This window comes from Benincasa hispida, chromosome 1 (assembly GCF_009727055.1).
Source record: "Benincasa hispida cultivar B227 chromosome 1, ASM972705v1, whole genome shotgun sequence".
Taxonomy (NCBI): domain Eukaryota; kingdom Viridiplantae; phylum Streptophyta; class Magnoliopsida; order Cucurbitales; family Cucurbitaceae; genus Benincasa; species Benincasa hispida.
Genome location: NC_052349.1, coordinates 7,428,592 through 7,442,341, shown reverse-complemented (window position 1 = coordinate 7,442,341; position 13,750 = coordinate 7,428,592). Strand labels below are relative to the sequence as shown.

The window sequence follows — 13,750 nt, the reverse complement described above, 5'->3', positions numbered from 1 at the left end:
ACATGAAAGTTAAAAATATAATTTTTTAAAATAATTAATATATACGAAAGGAAAACTGTAACTACAATATAATGATCCAAAATTTATAATTTGAAATAGAATAAATTTATGTTAAATTACAAAATTGACCATTGTTAATGAGATAATTTACCGTTAAAATTTAGTCCATAAGATTTTGATAAAGCTCTCATCAATAATCTCTACGTACTTTTATCAAACTCTTAATTTAGTTCTTATCATCAATTTGAATTAATTATTTAATAACAAACTCATGATGCCCCCAAAGTTAATTTGTACCTTGTACCTATAATATATATCTGTCACTAGGCTTCAAACTCTTATATCTACATAAATATGTTTGTTTTGATTTCAACATTACATAAATGTCGTGCATTAAATTTTACACATGCCTAAATATTATGTATTAATGACTTTAAATCATAACTTTAAGGGAGGATCTAAATTCATTTACACAAAAGAAAACTTTAAATTGTAAACGAGACAATTACTAGTGTTAAAACAATACAACATGGAATTTAATAAATAAATTGATTTTTCTAAATTTAAAATTAAATAAATTTATGTTAAAATGTAAATTCAGTCTCTATAAATTAGAAAAAGCTGGAATTTAATTTTTATAATTTAATAAACCATTCCTAAATAATCCTAATAAAGGACTCTTTAAATTTGAGATATATTTTTCTTTTTTAATATGTAGAGTGAGACATCAAACCTCTAACCTAAAATTATTGAAATATACTTAAAATAATCGAATTAAATGTATAAATATGATAATATGTTTATACCAAATTGGAATTTCTGTGACGCAATCAGTCGAAAGGCCTTGCATGCCCAAATTTCCGTCACCGTCACAAGACTTCAGTCTTCTTCCTCCTCTCTCTCTCTCTCTCTCTCTCTCTCCCTCTCTCATTTTCCGTCATTTTCTTCTCCACGGATGATCGGAGTTCCAGCAGATCTCCGGTCACCGATTTTCTTCTAAGGTGATCATCTTCATCTTCTTCTTCTTTCTTGATCATTTCCGATCTCCTGTTTCCCAGATATGTTCCGTTCCGTTGCACATTACGATGAGATGGAATTCCATTTTTTTCCCTCTTTCTTTCCCAAGGAAACGAAATTCTCTATTTCCTATTATTTAATGTGATGCATGTACTTGACTGATTAACTGAATTGATTCGATTCCTTTTTCTCTGTCTCGTTTTCTGCATTGATTTTTTATTCCGACTGTAATTAAATCAGATTTCCGTGAAGAATTTGTTGAGTTGTTCAGAGAATATGGCAGAGCCGCCATTGAAACCTATCCTCCAGAAGCCTCCAGGGTATAAAGATCCAAATCACACTGCTCTGCCGGTGCCAAGACCGCCGGTGAGGAAACTGATACTACCGTCTCCTTTAAGCCAGAAGAACAAGAAGCGACGGAGCTGCTGCCGGAGATGCTGTTGCTTCGTCTGCCTTTTCGTCCTGTTCTTAATCGTGGTGATTGTCGCCGTCGGTGGCGTTTTATACCTCTGGTTTGAACCTAAACTTCCTGTGTTTCATCTTCAATCATTCCGGATCTCCAAATTCAACGTCACCGACAAATCGGACGGCTCGTATTTAAACGCCAAAACAATCGGTCGAATCGAAATCAAGAACCCTAACTCAAAGTTATCGCTAAATTACGGCGATATCGAGGTTGAAATCGCCGCCGGAGAAGGTACTCGTACTGAATTAGGATCGATGATCGCACCGAGCTTTATTCAATCGAAGGAAAACACAACGAGTTTGAAGATCGAAACAGTGGTTAGCAACGAAACAGTCGACGACGGAGCGGGCCGGAACCTGAACTCCGGCAATCGGACCGGAGAGCTGGTGGTGAATAAAAAAATTAACTAATTTTAATTTATTAATTAATTAATATTTTGATGATAACAAACCTGTTTTTATTCATTAACAATTTGAGTGTTTTGAAGTACCTATTGCGTAGAGCTTGAAACAATGATTCCAACGAAATTTGAATCACTCAAATCGGATTTCAAACGAAAAAGGTATGACCGAAACAAGTTTAACGGAAAAATATCAAACTGATGTGACATAAGTTTTCTTATCAAATTGGATCCATTAGAGATTGCCACTCGGAGGTATAGAGTGAGTGACACATGGGGCTTTAAATTTGCAATTGGTGGATTTTAGTTTTTATCAAAAGAAAAGAGAATTAAAAGAAATTGATTTTGTTAAATAAAAAAATGAATTTAATATTATTTTATATTTGTGTCTAATTGCTAGTTTTGGACACATGGTGGAAATTACTTTTTATTAAATTTTTTTTAAAAAAAAATGATTTAAAAAGATATATATTATTATATTATTTTTTTGTTTGTGTCTAACGGCTAGTTGAGTTTAAATATCAACCATTCAATTTTTTTTACCAACATCTAATGGTATAAATTAAATGTGGTTTTCAACAAATTTTCCTCTCTATTTAAACTCTCATCTTCTCCAAAATTATAACAACAGTTTTACATTATTTTTCAATCCTCCATAACTCAAAACTTCCATTGTTACTCTTTTTGAGCTCCAATTTTCTTCTTTTCATTTTTTTAGAGAGGTATTTTATGTTGTAAGGATTAATTTGTTGTTACAATTTGTAAATTCACTTTTGTAGAGAGTTTGTCAAGTGTGCTCTTTATTTTTATAAACATTTTGTAAGGGTTGTTCTTGATCTCGGAAAAAGAGTCGTTGTAACAATTTGATCTTCAATCGTGGAAAGGTTCGGATTTGTTCTTGCGCTCGAAAAAAGAACGTTGTAATAGTTTGATTCTATGTCGTGGAAAGAGTCAAAAGCCTCCTAGTGAAGTACCCAAAAGAAACTTGGGAAGTGGACGTAAGCCGGTTGTGCCGAACCACTATAAAATTGTCGAACCACTCTAATTTTGCAATTAATTTAATGTTATATTTTATTGCATGAAATTAATTGCAATATTTGTTCCTTAAATTAATTGTTTAATGTAGATTTATGTGGGTTGAATTGATCTTTAAATCTCATACCAATCTTTTTATTAAAATCAAATTAGGTGTTTAAAAGTGTTAGTTTTAATTTCTGGGTTGTATTTATTTGCATGAATTTATTGTTTAAATTATTTGATAACGAAAATTTTGTTAATTTATATAACTGGATTCACGTTAAAAAAAAGTTTTCATTAATTTTAATTAACTTGTTTAAATCCTATTAGGATTGGTTATGATTCAAAGTTGGTAAAAAAAGAGCGTGTCACACACTTTCTCACAGATATGGCAATAAAATCAACTTTTAATTTTCGTTTATATATATATGTCGTTTTTTTCCTTTTCAACTATTAGAATTTGTACTCTTCTTTTTTCTGAAGCTTTTAGCTTTTGGTAGTTGGATGTACTGATGTATATCATTTTAAGTGTATCTGTTGATTGATATATCTAAATATCAATTTTTGAGTCCTCTTTTATATATGTATTTTCAATTTTTGAATCTTATTTCTTCTCTCTCAATAACTGTTTGTCTTCCCTCAACATGATCTTAATACACTTATCACATATATACTTTTTTCAATTTTATTTGTATGTTACTTTTTATTTTATTTTATTTTGTTTGATTACAGGATATCTTTGTTTCTCGTTTTAATGTTCTTTAGTAAAATTAATTTTTTTTTTCTGATTTAGATTTTGATTAGTTGGTTTGATTTCTTGCTTTAAATCCAGTTTTAATTTTTCTATTTACTATAAATTTGGTATATCAATATTATATCTAACTAAATCAACATGTCAAGTGTATCAATAATCAACATTCAATTAATAACATATGTTAAAGTAAAGCATGCGTGTTTATTTTATAAGCATGATATTTCAAGTGTATCAACAATATATCAGATATAACTTATAACACATAAGTGTATTAGACATCAATCAGTAAACATTTTAAAGTCAAACATGAGTATATTAGTAATATATCCAATAGCAATTAACATTCTAAGTGTACATTAGCAGTATATCTAACAACAAACCTTCTGCTAGTACCTTTTTATTTTGAAGTAAACCATATATTTCATTTTTTAGACATGATATTCAAGTGTAGCAGTAATATATCAATAAGATATGAATGTGTAAGTAGTAAATACCTTTAGGTAAGACATGAGTGCATCAATAGTACATTTAACATCAATCAACATTCCAAAGTGTATATCTAACAACAATAAACATTCAATTAATAAATTTGACTATCACTTATTTTAGTTTTTATCACAAATGGATACTTGCTATACTATTTTATCCTCTCTCTCCTCTTTTTTTTTTTTTTTTTTGTGTATTTTGTTCCCTTTTAGATGGTGTATTGCTTACTATAGTACCTAATATACTACTATTTTAATAATTATATAATATATCTAAAACGAAGCGTATCAATGTACTACTCATAGACATCATCTTAGGTATATCATTTAATTGATATACCAAATCCACTAATGAAGTATATTAATGTCAGCTTCAAAAAGTGTGCATACGTTTTTTCCTTGTGTTGTGCGCATAATTGAAGGATGTTTTTAACATTTTCCATTGTTCATTAGATTAGACTGGGCTTATTTTGCCCTTTTGCAAAAAAAAAAAAAAAAATGGTGATGATACGGGCCTAATTTTGTAAATATATTTTACTAATTGTGCAATACCCCCCTTTTTTCACTTTTTAATTAGGAAGATGGAAATTTATTTGTAAATTTAACAGATTATTACTTGATTAACATGAATTTATTTTCTTTTTTATTTTTTAGGTTGAATATATATGGGATAGTGTTTGCACGAGAATTCAAGAGAAATTTAATTCATAGAATTTGAACTTTGTATTTGTATTAATTTCAGTAAGGTGAATACAATCTCTAATACATAATCCTTAGATGCTTTCTCTTGAAAAGTAAACTCTAATGTTAAGCTTAGATGATTGCCTTTGGGCTTGATGATCTTCTTGGAGGATCGGCCTTTAGACTTGTTGATCTTCTTGGAGCAGTCTTTGGGCTTGTCGACTAGCTTGGATCGGCCTGTGGCTTATTGATCAGCTTGGATCAACCTCTCGCTTGTTGATCGGTTTGTGAGCTTTTCCTTGAGTTTGAGAAGTTGAATCTTCAGCTTGTAGGTTGTGAAGATACAATCAGTTGAAGTCTTCTAATCTTCAAAGCTTCAAATAGTTTAGATCTCCAGTTTTTCAAAATTTGAGTGCTTCAGTCTTCGAAACTTGAGAAACTTCAGTCTTCAGCACTTTAGAGCTTGAGAGCGTTGGTTTTCAAGAATCGGGAGCTTCAGAATTTGGATCTTGGGAGCTTAAATCTTCAAAGCTTTAGTATGCCTTCTGATCTTCAAAGCTTTGAAAGAGTTGTGTTACTCAGATCTTCAGAATTTTGGCCTTCAGTTCTTCCAACCTCCCTCTCAAATGAAGAGGTAAGACCTCTATTTATAGAGGTTTCTCATGGAGCTTACATGGGCTTGGGCTCAATTGCTTTATTGGGCCCAAACTGGGCTAAAGTTGGGCTTGGGCCCATTTATTGTTGGGCCGAAAAATTGAGCTCGAGCTTAATCTTTAATTTAGCCCAAAATTTCACATTGGGCTTGATTGGGTTGGACCCAAGCAAGGTACCCATCTTTGTCCCTATACTATAGACCCTTGAGGTTATATATTGAACATTGTTCCCTCTATGTCGCCACATACAGTACAAGACTCGTAAGACAGCCTAAGATGTTAGTTTATTGGATTAGGGTTATTAAGACAAAAACAAATATAATACAATCAATAACACTTATTGAAATAACATCGATAACTCTTTATTGATGATAGCCAATTATTTACATTTTATATCTATGAGTTTTAGGGCATAAAATCCAACATAGATAAATACACTTTATCTACTATTTCTCTTTCCTTATCTTATTAGGGTTCTATATTGGGCAGAACTTGTGTGGACCTTACTTGGACCGAGGCCGACCATCCCAACATTCTACCTAAGCAAGCTCGGTTTCATCCTTTAAGACCTAATCATGTTGGGCCTTTGGCTATTGGACAATTCTTGGAGGCCAATCGAGGCCGACTAGGCCCAATTCGCCCATTGATATGTCCTTTTGATCTTCTCCTACTCCTTCTAGATTCTATTACCTTTGATTCTAGAATCCACTTGTAACATATGTCTTATCATAGACTTAAGTTAGCATTTTCGATTAATCCAAAAGAAAATTGTATCAATTTTTTTACCACGATAGCCCAAGTGCTATAAAATTTAGTAATGAAAGTTTTGTTTTATAAAGGAGAAACAAACACATATTCCTAATTCAACTCAAGTGACATACAGGGATCAATGTTCAATATATCTAATAAAAAACATTCTGCTAGTACCTTTTTATTTTGAAGTAAACCATATGTTTCATTTTGTAGACATGATATTCAAGTGTAGTAGTAATATATCAATAAGATATAAGTGTATAAGTAGTAATACCTTTAGGTAAAGACATGAGTACATCAACGGTACATCTAACATCAATCAACATTCCAAAGTATATATCTAACAACAATAAACATTCAATTAATAAATTTGATTATCACTTATTTTAGTTTTTGTCACAAATGGATACTTGCTACACTATTTTATCTTTCTTTTTTTTTTTTTCTTTTTTTTTTTTTTTTTTTTTTTTCCATTTTAGATGGCGTATTGCTTAATATAGTACCTAATATACTACTATTTTAATAATTTTATAATATATCAGTGCACTACTCATAGACATCATTTTAGGTATATCATTTAATTAATATTCCAAATCCATTAATGAAGTATATTAATGTCAACTTCAAAAAGTGCGCATACGTTTTTTTCCTTGTGTTGTGCGCATAATTGAAGGATGTTTTCAACATTTTTCATTGCTAATTGGATTAGATTGGGCTTATTTTGCCCTTTTTGCAGAACAAAAAAAAGGAGATGACACGGGCCTAATTTTGTAAATATATTTTGCTAATTATGCAATAACCCCCTTTTCTCACTTTTTAATGAGGAAGATAAAAATTTATTTGTAAATTTAACAGTTTATTACTTGATTAACAGGAATTTATTTTCTTTTTTTATTTTTTAAGTTGAATATATATGGGGTAGTGTTCGTACGAGATTTCAAGAGAAATTTAATTCATAGAATTTGAACTTTATATTTGTATTAATTTCAATAACGTGAGTACAATCTCTAATACATAATCCTTAGATGCTTTCTCTCGAAAAGTAAACTCTAATGTTAAGCTTGGATGAACGGCCTTTGGACTTGATGATCTTCTTGGAGGATCGACCTTTAGGCTTGTTGATCTTCTTGGAGCAGTTTTTGGGCGGGCTTGTTGACCAGCTTGGATCGACCTATAGTTTGTTGATCAGCTTAGATCGGCTTGTGGCTTGTTGGTCAGTTTGGATTGACCTCTGGCTTGTTGATCGGTTTGTGAGCTTTTCTTTGAGTTTGAGAAGATTGAATCTTCATCTTGTAGGTTATGAAGATACAGTCAGTTGAATTCTTCTAATCTTCAAAACTTCAAATAGTTTAGATCTCAAATTCTTCAAAATTTGAGTGCTTCAGTCTTCGAAACTTGAGAAACTTCAGTCTTCAGCACTTGAGAGCTTGAGAGCGTTGGTTTTCAAGAATCGGGAGCTTTAGTATTTGGATCTTGGGAGCTTAAGTCTTGGATCTTGGGAGCTTAAATCTTTAGAGCTTTAATATCTCTTCTGATCTGCAGAGCTTTAGTATGTCTTCTGATCTTCAAAGCTTTGAAGAAGTTGTGTTATTCAGATCTTTAGAACTTCAGATCTTCAGAATTTTGGCCTTCAATTCTTCCAACTCGCTCTCAAATGAAGAGGTAATAGAGGTTTCTCATGGGGCTTACATAGACTTGGGCCCAATTGCTTTATTGGGTCCAAATTGGACTAAAGTTGGGCTTGGGCCCATTTGTTGTTAGGCCGAAAAATTGAGCTCGATCTTAATCTTTAATTTGCCCAAAATTTCACCTTGGGCTTGATTGGGTTGGGCCCAAGTAACTTTAATTACTCAGCTCAATCAAACTTATAGTTTTCCGAATAGGCTCGGGCTTTCGTTTATGATGTGAGAACTTGTGATTCGCCGAAATTTCTCATTCAACAAATGCACCATTTTTCAAAATTTATGCACATCTATGTGGTGGATGAATCTCGAAAAAGATAATTTAAAATCAAAGTATGATTTTGACTCATTTAATTTGATGCATCATCTTAGATCAAAATATAAGAATTTAGCTCAAAATTTTGGTTTGGAAATTTGTTTGTTTGACATACTTTTCACCAAATAAACGAAAGATAAATTTTAGTTCTTGACTTTTTTGTTCTCGAGTAAACTTTTATTTGAACTAAAGTAGAATTTATGCTCCACTTTAATTGTAAATTGAATTTTGAGTCGTATCCCAAATTTTACTAATCTTTTTTTAAAATTTTTTTTATGCGAATTTGAAGTAGAATTTAGACATCGTCTTTGTTTTTACTTCAACTTTGATTTGGTATTTGCTTGAAGTGAACCCAAATTTTAATTTGATTTTGGGATAAAATTTTGTTGGTACCTAGTCATCGCTTTTGGAATATGATTTTATTTCCTTCCCATTTGGATTTGACATGAACTTTGGAGCTTCCAAATCTTAACTTTAGACCGAATTGATTTTCGATATAATTTGAATTCAATAAAATTTTTTTTTTTTTAGATTTGAATTAAACTAAAAAAAAAAAGAAAGAAAGAAATTGGGCTCAATGTCGTAATATACCATCATTTTTCTTTAAGCTAAGATGAAGAGTTCAACCCGAAACTCGGCTTGGATTTAATTTAAAGTTTACTCCAAAATAACTTAAATTTGTGAACCATCAAAATTGAGTTGGGATATTTTGAAACTTCTCCTTCTTATCTTGAGAATTTTGTGCATTAATTGACTTTTTATAGAATCACAACAAATCTTTGAATTTTACAAATAGTAAATTCTAATAACCACCCACAATTTAAAATGGTCGAGAAACATTTGGTATATGGTTTAAATTTGAATAATTGTCATTGTGATTTGATTCGTTTCTCCTATATAAATAGTAAAGAAGTGCTTGAGAATTTCATGACTTTCAATTATACGCATTCTTCTATTTTTTTCATCCACATCAAACCTATTCTTTTTCACTTTTTTTTTTTGCATTTTTATTTTTGTTTCTTCTTTTTTATTTTTTTATCTTCCCTATTTTTCCATCTTTCTTCTTTTCTTTTTTCTTTTTCTTTTTTTCCCTTCTTCTTCCTTTATGTCTTTCTTCTTTTCTTTTTTTTTTTAACCTTTTTTTAAGTCGCTATTTCCTTCTTTTTTTTCCTTATTTTTTTTTGTTTCTTCTCTAATTTCTTTTTTTAAGCAAATTTTTTTTTCTTTTAAACTTTTTTTAACCTTTTATTTTTATTTTTATTTTTTTTACAAATGCTATACCTGTTTTTTTTTTCAACTTGTTTTGTTCCCTCACTTTTAGAAACAAGTCAAATTTAGACAATGAATTGAATCTAATATTTTCTTCTTTTCTTTTTCTTCTTTTTTTTTTTTTTTGCAATTATAACCATTTCTTCTGCTTAATTGTTTTATTCACTATTTTTTTAATAGCTTGCCCCCACTTTTATTTTCACAGGAGCTAGGCTATTAGAGTGGTGAAGTAAACGAGATGGCGACATCAAGCTAAGCTTGAAGATGAAGCTGTTTTGAGGATTAATCGAAACCAGCTTGCCTGCCTCTTTAGGTGCAGCCTGGTGAAGGAAATCAGGTTCGAGATTTCCAGGAGCAGCGGAAGAAAGATAATTCCAAATCACAATCATGAATGAACATAACATTTACAGTCAACTTCAAACAAACAGTTATACAATTCACAGAGAAATTACAACATGAAAAACTATAAATGCTCAAAGGGAAAACTGTACGAACAATTGCATAAGCGTCCCACGCTCCGTTGCACACGAACACTCGAACAACAACAACCTCGAACACTCGATTTACACGACCGCAACACAACAGCACGAACACTGCGCTCGTCCTCAATGATTGCCTCGGTCACGAACTCCTCTGCAACACGAACGGCCTCCACAGCACCACGGACGATTTCTCCAGAAAACCTCGATGGTGTCGAGTTGAGTATGACACCACCAACAAGGCTACCTTGGTATTCTCGGTTTGAGAATCCAGAGAGTGGACTTTGTTTAGACTTGGAATGAGGCAGATGAAGGAGGAAACACAAATCGTGTACATGATTGGGCAAGTGAGAGATGACGGAGACCTATTGTATAGGTCGATGCCCAATCGTTTAAATAAGTCTAAGCGATCGTTTAGCTCATCGTCTAGCAAGGTCTGTCGCCTACAGACATTACACGATCGTTTACTTTGGGCAAGCGATCGTCTAGCAAAACTATGTGATCATTTAGTAAATACTGCACGATCGTTTAGCTCACCCAATTGTTGTTTAATAAATTCATATTTACTTAACGACTACGTGAGTTTCTTTTACGCAAGAGAGAAAACTCCAAAACTTTTTATCAGTTTGTAAATTCATTTTAGAAATAGGAAAACCACTTTCCTTTTAAACTCACGGTTACCATGAATCCAATAACCACCCACTCACTTGGTTATTAAAGAAAAAGAATTAATTACCTAATAATTAATATTATTATAAACATAAATGATAACCAACTTATCATACTATATTTATAACCTATAGTTTTAATATTTAATCTCATGAAACATATAAACCATACTTCTTTTTCTATTCCATGATACTTAATGTAAATCTCATTTACATCAATCCTCCATTAGATGTATCTCATACATCATACCGATTATATCATATATAATCAAAATACCTCTTGTCAATTTGAACATTTCAAATCAACACCAAGAACTGATCCTCAATTGAATCCAATGTGCTACCAAAGGACCTCATGGACTTGTAGCCCGAAGCTCCAGTGGTACGTGAATAACCGACTAAACTCTTTAGTCAAGGGATCCACCATCCGTTAACTACCAGGCACTCCACTAAAGACCGACAGTTGAACTCTTCTTACCACATATATATTATGTGTCATCTTAACCAATCAGCAGTGCGACAACCCTTCACAGATCGCTCGTAAGTACAGCTCGATCAATAACCATTATGCCCCTATAGTTACATCTAACTCCTTACGTACTATTGAATCCTCTAATAAACATAAGTCATAGTCCTAATATGACTGAGTCTTCTCTTCCAAAGAGAAGCTGCGGCCACTATGTTCAAGCCCCAGAATCAGTTCTTAAGAGAGCAATCTCTCTACGTATCCCTACTTCAGGGAAGAAGTGAATTTCATCTTGTGGATTGAGTTCCCAGCTCCCAGATCAGACAAGTCCCCAAAAAGGTAAGCATGTTGATTTGGCAATCTGGCCACTCTAACCCATACTAATTAAAGGACCGCCCTCAAAGATAGGAGTTCCTAAAACACTTAAGATTGAGGTCGTGTCACCTATGGTCGTGATGCAAGTCTCTAGTATCAACAACGTTATATACTGAGTCTAGTCATCTCGTGGTCCAGGTCTTATACAAACTCTTTGTATAGGACAACCTCGCTCACACGTCTCCACATGAATGGTTAGGATCTACCATTTGTAGTAGTTTACAACACTTGCAAACCTCTACAAAGTGGGTCGTATCCGTAGTGTCACTAGGATTAGGTATCCCTACAGACCTATTTAGGTTATCACTAAATGCATGATCCACTTGTATATCACATATACATGCTTAAGTTCACATAAGATAACCAAGGAGTTTTATTTATTGGATATGAGTAAATGTAGAATTAAATAACACTTATTTTATTCATTAAACAATGTGTATCTTTACAAAACAACGAGACTCCGCGAGAATTAGGACATCAATCTCAACAATCTCCCACTTGTCCTAATGACTCGGGAGACTAATGTACAATACAATATAAAAATGTACAATATACAACAAACTAAGGGATACCCCATTATCATCTCCCACTTGCCCTAGACAAGATGCTGCATGTCCCGCAGACCCAGACTTTCCAGGTGACCCTTGAACACCTTAGCCGTGAGGGCCTTTGTAAAGGGATCAGCAACGTTATGCTCTGATGCGATCTTCATGACTATCACAACACCATGATGCACAATCTCTCTGATCAAGTGATATTTTTGTTCGATGTGCTTACCCCGACGATGACTCTGAGGCTCCTTCAAATTTGATACAACTCTGTTGTTATCAAAATACAATGTGATCGACAAATCCATATTTGGAACAACTTCCAAATCTGAAAGGAATTTCCTCAGCCAAACAACCTTTTTAGCTACTTCATAAGCTGCTACGTATTCGACTTCTATAGTGGAGTCCGCGATGCATCCTTGCTTAATGCTTCGCCAGACTACAACCCCTCCATTCAAAGTAAACACTGACCCCGATGTCGATTTGCGAGAATCTCGATCGGTCTGAAAGTCAGAGTCCGTGTATCCTATAAGGATCAGATCCTTATCTCCATACACAAGTATATAGTCCCTTGTTCTCCGAAGATACTTGAGAATCATCTTGACCGCCGTCCAATGATTAAATCCTGGATTGGACGGATACCGACTGCCAATTCCTTCGCATAGCTAATGTCGAGTCTGGTACACAATATTGCATACATCAAGCTTCCTACAACAGAAGCATAGGGAATCCGTCTCATCTTCTCAACCTCTTGAGGTGTTTTAGAACATTGATCCTTAGACAAAACGATTCTATGCCTGAAGGGTAACAAACCCCTCTTGGAATCCTACATCATATACCTGATTAATATTTGATCAATGTACGATGCCTAAGACAGGGCTAACTGTTTGTTTTTGCAATCTTGAATAATCTGGATCCCAAGAACATATTGTGCCTCACCCAAATCTTTCATTTGGAACTCGGTAGCTAGCCAACTCTTAATGTCAGTCAGATACCCTACATCATTCCCAATGAGTAGGATATCATCCATGTATAGTACCAGAAAAATTACTGAGCTGTTGATGATCTTCTTGTAAACACAAGGCTCATCAACGTTCTAATCAAAGCCAAACGACTTGACAATAGTGTCAAATTTGATGTTCTAAGATCTAGATGCTTGTTTCAGCCCGTAAATTGACCTATTAAGCTTGCAAACTCTTTGATTTTAATCTGGAACTACAAACCCCTCTGATTGAGTCATATAGATGCTTGTTTCAGCCCAGATGCTCTTGATCTGGATGACTGTGTAGTTTGTAGTGGTGGTCACCAGCTTCATCAATAACGATCTGGCTCTTGTTAGATACATCTCCTATGTGGATGAATGTGCAGCCTGTAAGAGTGGTCTCTAGCTTCATCAACAACGATTTAACTCCTGCTAGACTTATCTTCTATATGGATGACTATGTAGTCTGCAAGGGTGGTCGCCAACTTCATCAACAATGATCTGACTCCTGCTAAACATATCTTCTATGTGGATGAATGTGTAGCCTGCAAGGGTGGTCTCCATCCACATCAATAATGATTTGAATCCTGCTAGACACATCTCCTATATGGATGAATGTGTAGCCTATAGGGGTGGTCATCAACTTCACTAACAACGATCTGACTTCTGCTAGACACACATCGTATGTGGATGAATGTGTAGCTTGCAGAAATGATTGCCAACTTCATCAACATCGATG

General features: G+C 33.3%; 1 protein-coding gene across 1 annotated transcript; it reads left to right on the top strand.

Annotated features, from left to right (window-relative positions):
* The first annotated feature begins 830 nt into the window (after positions 1-830).
* On the top strand, positions 831-2,174 carry LOC120090164 (NDR1/HIN1-like protein 6). The gene is made up of 2 exons (XM_039047691.1): positions 831-1,001; positions 1,258-2,174. The coding sequence occupies exon 2, from the start codon at positions 1,294-1,296 to the stop codon at positions 1,891-1,893; it is 600 nt and encodes a 199-aa protein (XP_038903619.1). The 5' UTR covers positions 831-1,001; positions 1,258-1,293; the 3' UTR covers positions 1,894-2,174.
* The last annotated feature ends 11,576 nt before the right edge of the window (positions 2,175-13,750 follow it).